Source organism: Diabrotica virgifera, chromosome 2 (genome assembly GCF_917563875.1).
Source record: "Diabrotica virgifera virgifera chromosome 2, PGI_DIABVI_V3a".
Lineage (NCBI taxonomy): Eukaryota > Metazoa > Arthropoda > Insecta > Coleoptera > Chrysomelidae > Diabrotica > Diabrotica virgifera.
Window position 1 is genome coordinate 91540283 of NC_065444.1, and position 13053 is coordinate 91553335.

A 13053-nucleotide genomic window follows, 5' to 3' on the forward strand; every position below is an offset into this window, starting at 1 on the left:
TAAAAAATACTGAAAATTGGTTAGAATACACAACTTCTAAAAAAAATTTTAGGTCCTACGACCCTTGGGGTCTGAGATAGCCCCTTTTTTTGAAAAAATCACTGTTACGTTAATTAACAACACTAAGATCTGAAATTAACCAATCTTTTATAAGAAAAGTCAAAGTTTTTAACAAAGTTTTTTGCAAGAAAAAATGTTAAAAATTGTTTAAACAGTATTGTTATAAAGAAAGAGTATTTTGCGTTCCGACTAAAGTAAAAAAAAAATGATGGGCGCAGCCGAATGAGAATAAATTCGCGGACTAGCATTGGCTAGCGCTAGACCGTTGCAGCCCATTTTTAACATTGACAGTATACCGGATTTGAAGCTTAATATTATATTTATATATTTTGGTAGAAACTTGAATTTTATGAATATTATTAAGTTGCACATTTATTTAGTAAAATTATATTTTAAATAAATAAATTTAAAAAATAACAATAAAAAGGCCACAAAGTCAAAATATGTATTTCTCATTTCTCATTTCTCGAGATATCAACCACGGTGTGGTGAATGGCTAATTTGGGTCTTACTTTATACTTTTTATGGTGCTGAAAATGAAAATGAGTTTTATTTTGAATTTTAGATGGGGAAACATTGTCAAAATCGCAATTTTACCCTAAAAATAAAAAAAGATGAAATCACGTTTTTCTTAAAATTAAAAGTTACACCATTTTTTTTTTCTATAAAACATTTTGTTCTCTGTAATCTAGATTTTAACTTAAATTAATTAAACAGCTAAATTTCAAATTTTGTTACTCAACTTTTGCGATTAAACTTTGCAATTCAACAATCTGCACCTTTTACTTCAAACAATTCATAACTTTCTTTATGGCAAGACAGAAATATTGAAGCAGGTCCCATTGTCTTCAGAAAGGTGAGAAATATGTACTATAAAAATATCAGAAAAAATATTACAATGGAACAGAATTGTAGCAAATTAAACTCAAAAAAACGTGATTTTTTTTTTATTTTTAGGGTAAAGTTGCGATTTTGATAATGTTCCCCTACGTAAAATTCAAAACAACCCTAATTTTGGTTTTGAGCACAATCAAAAATATAAAGTATGACCAAAATTAGTATCAGTATCTCGAGAAATAAGCTTTTTTTGGGGTGTGCCGCTCGTCTATAAAGTCACATAACATTTTTCCTATTGCATATTTTAAATTAAATTTTTTTGGAAAACATCTTCATAAATTATATTTTATTTCTGTGTTAGTTAAAATTATAAACTAAAAAGTTTGTCACTTAACTTTTTTAAGTAAACATGAAACTAACGAAATCTGACGACAAAATGTTTAAAAATTAACAACTTCTCTTTTAACGTGTTGAGTCATTTTGGACAAATCTCATTGTTATCTAAATGCTTCAAAGATAACACAGTAAAATTTTCAAAAGGAAATATTTACAACGACCAAAAATACAGTGAGTTAAAATTAAAAAATCATTAAATGATTTTTCGCATTTTTGCATAAAATTTGATTTTTGAACATGTTCCACTAATTCTAGAAAAAAATTAACTCCATATTCGGATTCAGAGACCTCGAAAACATGAGGAATAACGAAAATTTGTCATTCACCTTAAAGTGGATTTTTGTGGTCGGGATAACGTAATTTTAATAGTTGCTGCCGCATGCCGGTCGCCAACCGCGCATACTATTCAGTCAGTCGACTACGCCCGCTATTTTTTACTTTAGTCGGAACGCAAAATACTCTGTGTTTATAACACTCCTATTTAAACAATTTTTAACATTTTTTCTTACTAAAAACTTTGTTAAAAACTTTGACTTTTCTTGTAAAAGATTGGTTAATTTCAGCTTTTAGTGTTGTTAATTAACGTAACAGTGATTTCTTCAAAAAAGGGGCTATCTCAGACCCCAAGGGTCGTAGGACCTAAAAAGTTCTTTTTTTTTTAAAGTTGTGTATTTTAACCAGCTTTCCGTATTTTTTATTGCCATTTAATTTGATCTAATTTCTACGAAATTATTGTAATTGTTTATAAGCTTAAAAACTGCTATTAATTAACAAATAATTTTGTGTACGTATATGTATTTTTTTTTTACTTCTTTTTTTCATAAGCTGTTAGTATAAATTTTAGCGAAGGAAATGAGCCCCGGATTATTGAGATACATTCAGCCATATTAACTGGACCAGCCTCAGAAATTAGCTCGTTTTTTAAAAAAATATATAAACAAATTCAATTTTACGAAAACTATTTAACAGATCTGGACTATTTTTTGCACACCATTCAAACACCATAGTGCCCTCAATTTTGGGTATATTAAAACGTATTTTAACAAACAATAAAATTGTTATTAACTATATTCAAAAACAGTGATTTTGTCATCCGTTTTGCAATAACTTTTTTGTTTATTAACCGATTTTTATTTAGCGTATCTCATTCGAGGTATCTTTTTTTTCTGAGAAAGTTACCTGTGGACGTCAAATTTCTAAATAAACAAGTTTTTAAGTTATGAGTAAAAAACTAAGTTTGACGTTTTGATTGTTTATTTAAAAAATGTTCCACTAAAAAATTGATGAATCCAAAGATGGTAGTCTTTTTGTAATATCTCATACTACACATTTTCACTGTCAAACCTCGTCTTTTCCGTTATGTCTAGTAAAAACCTAACTTGATTGGCCTACTATAGCAACTTCCAACTGTGATGTTATGAATACCAAAGAGGTTAGTTTAGTATTACTAGATCTGTGTACTAGCATTCTAACATAGAATTTAAAATATTACATCGCTTCAATTAACCAAGTTGGTCTATTAACTATTAATCGTCTTAACTAAAAAAATATTTTTAAGTAATTTTTCCTCCAGCTTTTTCAGCCTTATAAATTTCTAAGCATTTAGAAAATTAACATCTTATATTTTCCAGCATAACTGGTGATATCGATCTTAAAAATTTAGTAATTTTTAGTTCTTCTGACTCCTTTCAAGCTCTTTTCACGAATATGACCATATATTTTATAGTGAACTTATTCCTAGACAACAATATTATTTTAGTCTAATTTGATAGAACAAGGTTAGCACTGAATCGTTCTGTATTCGATTCAATATACAGTCGAACCCGCTTATTGGAATAGCCTTCGTGCCAAACAAAAGTATTCTTATAACCGGGATATTCTAATAACCGATCATTGGTGGCTAATAGAAACGTTTCGGGACCTCAAATTTCTATTCCTTAAAGCGGGATATTCGTATAACAGGTATTCTATTAAGCGGGTTCGACTGTAATTACATTGTACAATGATGGTTATTAAAAAGAAATACAAAATCTTACGTCAAAGCCTTTCCATAGTCTTTACTGTCATAATACTCGTCAGCCATTTGCAGTACTAAATATCTTCTAGTTCTTGGACACCTGTAGGTTTTGTATTGAGAAATCGCTAAGCCGTACAGAGCTATAATTAGGTTCTGAAAACAATAATCTTAATAAAAGACAATATACTACAATATAGAACAAAAAGTAAATTGCTCAGTATTTTACAAGGAGAAACTACAAAGGATATTTGATAGTACTCAAGTCTTCAACAGGTGACAGGTGATATGTGAGAGTGAACTGCTGCCGGTTATGACATCTATCGACAAATGCATGACATCTGTTTAAACCTCAAGGAAACACTACTTTGGTTTTTATAGGTGTTGAGAGCAACGAAAATGTTAAACGTTGAATATTCTTCATGACTAGGTCAAACAAGTACTAAAAAATCTTTCTATAAAAAATATAAATCTGTACTTAAAAATACTAAAAAATTAAAGAAATACAATTATTAGAGTTGAGATATGAAATATATTAACATTATACAACACAAAACTAACAAAATTTATACAGTGCTAGTCAAAAGTCCGTACCCCCCCTAGTATCTTTTGAACGGTTATACCTATAATAATGAAATTTGGAGGGATGAAATAAACGGACGTAAGCTTCTTAACTAGTCATGGCAGGTGACGTAATAGTGACAGATGACGTTACAGAGCCACTGTGACCGATAATTTTAAATGGGACCTTTGGCAAATGATACCTCGTTTGAAAGGTATTCAAAATACCTATTCAGCCATACTAATTTTTTTGGGTTTTAGTTAATTTTGATTTTGGTGAATAACTTAAATAAATATAACATTGTAGTTTCGCATTTAATTAATAAAAATTCAAATGTCCGCCTATGGGTTTTTTGTCAAAAAATTGACGTTTTTAAATTCTCTAGTAGTTTTTAGGTCAACGTCAAACTTTTTAACAAGTAATTATCTGCGGAATTTTGAATTTTTATTAGTTAAATGCGAAACAACAATTTTATATTTATTTCATTTATTCATAAAAATTAGCTTAAACTCAAACAAAATTAGTATGACTGATTAGGTATTTTCAATACCTTTCAAACGAGGTATCACTTGCCATAAGGTCCCATTTAAAATTATCTGTCACAGTGGCGCTGTAAAGTCATCTGGCATAATTATGTCACCTGTCATGACTAGTTAACAAGCTTATGTCCGTTTATTTCCTCCCTTCAAATTTCACTATTATAGGTATAACCGACGGACACAGTTAAAATGACGGATACAGTTAAAAAAGAATTAGGTTATAAACAAAAAATACAAAAGAAAACTTGGATGACTGACGAAATCCTGGCAATGTTCGAAGAAAGAAGAAAACATAAAACCAAGGGAATCGAGACAAATATCGAGAACAACAACAACGCATAAGAAGAGAGATAAGAACGGCAAAAAATAAGTGGCTAAAGAAACAGTGTGAGGAAATGGAACAGTTACAAAAACAACATGATGACCACAATCTACATAAGAAACTAAAGGAGGTAGCTGGAATATACAGAAAAAAGAAGTTTTTTAACTTAGAAAATGAACAAGGAAAAATGGCACAAGATGATAGAGAAAGGAAACTTATATGGGAAAAATACATCAAAAATCTCTTTGCAGACGAGAGGCCTGAGATAGAAGTCGTTCAGGAACAAGTGATAGATATTAACAGCCTATCTGGTCCCGAGATCACAGTTGAAGAAATTACTAGAGCAATAAATACCTCGAAAGACGGGAAAGCAGTTGGACCTGATAAAATCCTGTTGAGTTACTCAGATTGTTAGATGAAGAGGGAATTACGATACTCCAAAGATTTTTCAACCAAATCTATAAAAAAGGAAAATTCCCTGTCCAATGGCTTGTACCTACCTTTATCCCTTTGCCAAAAAGAACAACGCAACAAAGTGTCAAGAGCACCGACTGATAAGTCTGATGAGCCATTCTTTAAAAATATTCCTCAAAGTTCTTCACTACAGAATCTCCACAAAATGCGATAAGGTTATTGGTTGCTCACAATTTGGATTTCGAAAAGGCCTGGGTACCAGGGAAGCACTAGTTGCAGCCCAAGTGCTAGCTCAGAACTGCTACGATCACAGGAAATATGTAATGATGTGCTTTATAGATTATGAAAAAGCCTTCGATCGAGTACAACATCATAAACTCGTACATATACTAAAACAACTCGACATAGATCAAAAAGACATTCGTTGCATAGAGGCTCTTTACTGGAATCAAACAGCTGTCGTCAAGGTGGATAATGAAACAACGCAAGCTCAAAAAATTCTCAGAGGTGTAAGACAGGGATGCATTCTCTCCCCACTACTGTTCAATCTATATTCAGAAAGTATCTTCCAGGAAGCCCTTGAGGAATGCGAAAGCGGCATCAAAGTAAATGGTACCTGGGTCAATAATATACGATATGCGGATGACTCGGTCTTAATAGCAGACAATATAGAAGACCTCCAAAACCTTCTTAATAAAATTGGAGAGCATAGCGAGAACATGGGACTTCAGCATCAACATAAAAAAGACGAAGTTCCTTATAATCAGCCGTCAATTATGTCAACATCAAAATGCAAGACTAGCATATAACAACCAAGATGTAGAGCGCGTAAGAAAGTTTAAGTACCTGGGAACCTGGCTATGTGAAGACTGGATGTCGGATATGGAAATTAAATGTCCGATAGAAAGAGCCAGAAGTGCATTCATGAAATTCAGAAACGTCTTTACGAACTCTGACTTTGACCTAAACCTAAGACTAAGATTCACAAAATGCTATATATGGTCGGTGCTCCTATATGGCATGGAAGGATGGACTTTAAAAATAAACACAATGAATAAGCTGGAGGCATTTGAGATGTGGATCTATCGACGAATCCTTAAAGTTCCCTGGACCGCAAGAATAACAAATGAAGAAATCCTGAGAAGAATTGGTACAGAACGACAACTGATGTGCACAATTAAACAGAGAAAAACGGCATACCTGGGACACATAATTAGAAATGAAAGATATCAGTTTCTGCAAATCTTAATTGAAGGAAAGATCGAAGGAAGAAGGGGAGTGGGCAGGAAGAAAATGTCATGGCTCCGTAATGTCAAACAATGGACAGGACTAAAAAACATAGGAGACCTAATACATACTGCAAGGGATAGAGAAAAATGGTCAAACGTGATCGCGAACATCCATTAGTGGATTGCATAAGAAGAAGAAGAAGAAGGTATAACCGTTCAAAAGATACGAGGGGGGTACGGACTTTTGACTAGCACTGTATAAATAACTTCTAACATTTCGTATCTAGCCAATTAAGTGATAAACATATAATTTGAAATACAAAATAGTGGTAAAGATTCAAATGCTTCCACCGGGTTTGTCTCAAACTACTGTTTATAAAAATACAGTAAGGTCTCGTTTTATGCGGTGGATACGTTCTACAGAAAAGCGCATATAAAAAAATCGCACAAAAAAGACTTTACTTGCATTGAAAAAGTAGATACGTTCCGTATTTTTCTAAAATCACATAAAATGGTGGACGTTTGTCCACCAAAAATTGTATGTCTTTGATGCTTTTTTCTCCATTGGGCCAAATATAATCTTAAAGAAAAAATTAAAAACGCAGACTAACGATATTGAGACTGCAAAAACCTCTTTTAATGGAACATAAAACTTTACGACGCTTATTAAATGTTTCAATCCAGAAATCAAAATGTTATGTTTATTATACTGCAACTTGAAATTTAAAACATTTAAATTTAATTTTAAAACAATTATAGGTTATACCTTTCAATACAAAACTCAGATTGATGTAATAGCTACATGCTACATCATGTAACAAGGGGAATACCCGAATTGCAAACTCTCAGATTACTGACATCTGGATGGGAATAGTTGATATTAATTATACTATAAGTTGTTAATAATATAATTTTTGTATGAAATACACACCGCACAACTTCAAAATCGCATTAAAATAATCCGCATAAAAAGAGACCTTACTGTACTCTCATATGATAGCCATTCCATATGCAAAATTACAGCTATTAGCATACGACATGAACACCCAACTATTGCATTTACCAGATTTAGCATAGTGTGACCAGTTACTGATCCCAAACAAGAAAAATGTTTCAGAAGACGAGATTTTTTGATATTAACAAAGAGGCCATAGCCGAGAGTTTGGATATTAAAGCTGAAAAAGCATCTTATCAATTGTATTGAAAAAAATGTAGAAGACTATGTTAAAGAATAAATGAGAAAAATAACAAAAATTGTGAATGTATCTTCAATAAACAATTATTGCAATAAAACATAATAGTGTGATAATCACTTACAGAATGATTTATCTGTTTTTCCAAAAACTGTAATGCTACAATACCATTCCCCTCTACTTGTGGATCAGGGGGATCAGCATTCAACTTCCCCGGTCTCCAAGGTCTCTGTCCATAAAATTCTATTAGATTGGCACCTTCTAAAGGATCAGGTTGTGGATAAGCAGTAACCTTCTAGATGGAAAAATAGCATTATTAATAAAAATATTTAAAGAGTGATATTCAAACTTACCGCACACAATTCCTGGCATAACTTCTTTCTTTGCAAACAATACTGAGCCGCCTGGTAATAGTATATTCCTGGATGTTGTGTTAGTACTGCAGGAAGCCCCATTTTTACAGCTTCATCAAATATATCACCAAAAACTGAATACCTTAAAAATAAATATACATAATATACAATACAGTCGAAACTCGATTATTCGTCAGGGCACCGGACAAGGGGATTGACGGATAATCGAAACAAATTCTTCTTTTTGCGTCCTTTAATTTGATTCAAAAAATATTTTTTGGCCACCCTGTATAAATAGTGATGTTAATATTTATATTACTTAATAGAGAATTGAATAATCTTTCAAATGAGATACCACACGACCCCTATTCCGATTTAAAAAAATCATCGATGACGTCATCACGCCCAAATGGATGACGTCACTATTATGGCATACATTTCTAAAAATCAAAATTTAAAAATAAAATCGACCTGTCTCGAGATTTTTCTCCAAAGTCGCCTAATCTCGAAAAAATGAATTTATTCCATAATTTTGAACCTCTGTATAAAAATGAATGTAAAATCATTGTGTAATATACTACATAACATAATTTCTTGTTTCCTGTCACTTATTATTACCCATATCCATCAATTATTCTTCTGTAATTTAATACTAAACATAAAAATACATATTAAGAATCATACTTACTGTTTTGATAACCAAGCATAGTGCTCAAAGGTTAATTCATGGAATCCCATTCTAGCTTTGAACCTATCAATGTGTGACTTGAACTGGGAAATGGCATCACGGGGTAGGTTTAGAGCAAATAAAAGACGGCACAGTTTATAGTTAATAAAGCCAGCAACTGTTCTAATTTCCATAGCATTGGTGTCCACTATCCTAATTTCTAATAGGCTATTGTAGGCATGTATGTAGTGTCTGAAAAATAGTATTTATGTATTCTTTTTCTCATGATCATCTTTCAGTGCGTCACAGTTTTTCGATTTCTTTCTAACGCATTAAATTGTATGTGACAGAAAAAAGGCACGTCCGTGATTACAGACATTTACAACATTTAATCTAGTTATTCTAGTTGTCGATAGATGGCGCCATAATAAAAAAATATTTTTTTTAATTAGATAATAATATTACAAATATAATCTGTATAATTTATAAAACTATACAAATCAAAGAAAATACCATTTTATAAATGCAAGAAACACATTTGATTTGTTTTTATTCCAAATTGAAAATAAAATGTGACAACTGTCAATTTAACTAAAATGTCATGTTAGAATAAATGTCATAAATGTGTATTATCACGGACTTACCCTTTTTCCTATCATTTGTTACGCACTGAAAAATGCTCATGAAAAGGACAATATCAAGGGCATTAAGTAGATGTTTATGCACGATGGCGACTATCTTACAAACACGAGGTATGTGGCCCGAGTATTTGTAAGTCGCTCTAGAGTATACACATTTACTAAGAGGCTATATCAGCGCGGCATCAATATATTTTTTTCGAAAGTTCTGCTAACTTTCAACAGTGCGTCGGCAGTAAGACAGTAACACTATACTACCAAAAACGAAGGCACAATATTGTGATAACAGTAATTGTTATACTCATAGGCGCGTTAAATGCTGCCAATTCAGTCAAGTTCGATTTCTTGTTATAGATAATCGATTTTTAGTAATTCCAATGTGACACAAAATCTAGGCATGGGACAAGAAAGTTTATTTGAAGAAAGTGTACTTTTTTGTTCTTGATAATGGCGGTACAGACTCCTTTTTGTAATATTTTATTTAATTATAGAGTAATTTCCACACACTAACATATTTTTCAAATTGGACTGTGTACCATCATATACCGTCTTACGAATATGTGTGCCAAATATATCGACAAGATATTTAAAATAAAAGCTGCAGTCTTGATACGCATTTTCCGTTCGCTGATGTTGCCTCTTAATGCCAACGATGCATGTATATTATAAACTTTTATTAGGGGAGTGCAATTAGAACGAAAACATGCATTGTTTCGGAAAAATTCAAACAAGCTTATATTTTTCTAAAACGTTTTTTGTTAGTTTATATACTTGTTAAAGTAAAAAGTTCTACTCGCAGATTTGGCCGCTAATTGTTTATTAATTGTTTAAACAATAACAATTATTTTGTATATAAATAATTTTAAAAATATCGTTAAATTCATCATTTTACTTTAATCAAATATGTTTCTGTTTTGATTTTGATTATGCTGAATCCGAATATGGCATTGCAATTTGAAATTTTGTATACATAAGCTCTTATACAGTATGTATGCGTAGCTAGGAACCACATGGAAATCTTTTTTATTATCAATTTTACGAAAAAAAGTTATTCTTCATAAAATGCTCTGGATAATCAAAAATCTAAAACTTAACCATCAGATATCAAATTTTATCAATTTTATACGAGTTATGTCAAAAATATGAATTACGTTAAAGAGTAAAGTACCTTTATATTCCACAATATCAAAAAATGATATTATGAAAAGTTGTTTGAAATTAAAAACTATGTTTAAATATACAATTGCATCATTCTAATTGAAAAAAAAAAAAATTCAATTTTTTGTCAAATTACGGATACTCACCATCATTCTATTACAATTATGATAACTATTTTATTATCACTTTTACGAAAAAAAGTTATTCTTCATAAAATGCTCTCCCTGGTCTAAAATCTAAGATACAACCATCAGCTATCAAACTGTTTTAATTTTATAGGATGTATGTAAAAAATATAAATTTTTCTTAGGAGTTAAGTGCCTCTACTATTCACAATATTTTAATTAGAAGGATGTAATTGAACACTAAAACAAATTTTTTAATTCCAAACAACTTTTCTTAATAACACTTTTCGATATTGTGAAATGTAAAGGTACTTTACTCTTGAGTGAAATTCATATTTTTTTACATACCTCGTATAAATTTAATTAAATTTGATATTTGATGATTGCATCTTAGATTATCTACGATCCAGAGTATTTTATAAAGAATAACTTTTTTTTCGTAAAACTGACAATAAAAAAGTTATCAATAGGTTCCAAGTTACGCAGACATACTGTATAAGAGCTAAAAAAAACTTTTTTTACTGAACATGTATTATTGTTGAAGCTTATTATTAAATGTATTTTAGGTAAGTTTTACAGAAAAAAGTTTTGATCACTTTGTATAAACATTTTTTTAGCTGGTAATTTTCGGTTTTTGTATTACATTTTTGTTATCTTTCTTAATTTTCTCAAAAAGAAATAATTTATTTCATTTCTAAATTAAAATAATTTAGTGCATTTTAAAGATTACATCCTAAGCTTTAAAAAAGTACTTATAAAACTGTAATAGATTTGAAGCTATTTTCTTGTGGCATTTTTACAATTTTAACTATTTAGAATGGGAAATAAGAATTATAAGAAATAAAGAAAATACCACAATTAGTAAGTCAATAGTCGAGTTAGTACATATTTTATATTTTAGTATTACTTATATACCCATGTATTATTGATATTATTTATAATTTAAACAAAATTATAGTAAAGTCAGAATTTGGTATTAATTTTGAGAGTAAATTAAATGTAAGACCAAATACTTACGATGTCGGGATAGTATCACGAGGTTTTTCCTGGTTTTCCCTCGTGATTTACTATGAGATCTCTAACGCGAGAATTTTAATGTCACCGTTGCATGTGGTTGTCTTTTTAAAGACAGATCACATGCTATGATTTTTTGTGACGGATATTCTTGAGTTGGGGTTGATTTCATGTAATCGAATGAACTATCTTTCAGTAAAGTCGTCCCAGGAACGCAACTCATAAATATTGGCAATATCATTTTAAAGTCTTCTACTTTAAAATGTATCATATGTATCTGAATTGCCGATATAAATGAGTCAAATTAAGTAAATTATTAGAAGAATTTTTTTACTAAGCAACAACATTTTTGTTTATATTAATAGTATTTTGTATTTTGACAACGGCACCCGATTTGGGCGTCGAAACGTTAATAAAAATCATTTTTTAATAATATTGTGGCTTATTTCCCATTCTAAATAGTTAAAACTGTAATAGATTTGTTCAAACTTGAGTAATACCGTCTTAAAGTGGTGGTAATTCTATAAAACTACGAAGATTTCAAAAATTACATTTTTTGAGACGTCATATGATTTGAATTAAATTTTTTAGATTTTTTTTGAATGAAACATCATTTAGTAAGATGCTTGAAAGGTAAGTTGTGCAAAATTGAGAGTTTTATAAGAAAAATTGTATTAGTTACACATTTTTAAATCATTTTTAAACAAAATTCATGTAAGGCTCACTTTCCGCCCACACCGTACTTATGACCATACATTTTATTTCTTTCTATTATAACCAGAAGATAGCATAATTATTCTTCTTTCAAGTTCAATTTGTAAAATTTCATTTGATCCATTAGTTAATGAATTACATTAAAATAACTCAACCAAGCACTTCGCCGTACGCTAGTTTACAGTGCTCCAATGTTTGTGAGAAGGGTGACTTTAGCGCTATAATTAAAAAATTATAGAAGATACAGATTTAATTTTAGAAAATTCTTTATATAAGGTTTTTTTTGTAAAATTTTCTGAATTTTTCAATGGTCAAGTCAGTTTTTCTCTAAAATTTATATTTTCTGAGTTATTTAAAAAAACATCTAAATTCGTAGTTCATTTGTTTAATAAAAATGAAGAACCCACTTCTCGAGTAGAACTTTTTAATATGTTGTTTATTTAACATTTCTTAATGAAATTACAAAAAGTTCTATCTTGTTTGATTTTTTCCGAATTGAAAATCTATATGCACTCCCCTATATGTCATAGATACTAGTTTGTTATTTTATCCACAATCTAAATATTTTTAAAAATTCAGAATTTATCATAGTAGAGTAGGCAATAATATATTCCTTAAAGCAATGGTGTCAAACAAAAATAAACATCTGCTGCTGTCAAACCTAAAACGTGAAAATGCAGGAAAGTTTTGAAATCCCTGACGAAATCGCAAAAAAGCCGAAAAAGCAACACTAAACTTGCTACCAAGAAATAGAGAGACGCATATGACAGAGAATACGACAAATTACTAAACTGAATGGCAGAAAACTGTGTAGAACA

General features: G+C 30.5%; 1 protein-coding gene across 1 annotated transcript in view; it reads right to left on the reverse strand.

Annotated features, from left to right (window-relative positions):
- The window catches only part of LOC114349478 (trafficking protein particle complex subunit 11), a 77846-nt gene that overhangs the window by 42360 nt on the left and 22433 nt on the right, over window positions 1-13053 (reverse strand). Inside the window, exons 3-6 of the mRNA XM_050642720.1 lie at window positions 8608-8838; window positions 7920-8061; window positions 7691-7861; window positions 3330-3463 (exon numbers count right to left, since the gene is read on the reverse strand). Of these exons, the coding sequence (XP_050498677.1) occupies window positions 3330-3463; window positions 7691-7861; window positions 7920-8061; window positions 8608-8838 (678 nt within the window). The remainder of the gene's footprint in view (window positions 1-3329; window positions 3464-7690; window positions 7862-7919; window positions 8062-8607; window positions 8839-13053) is intronic.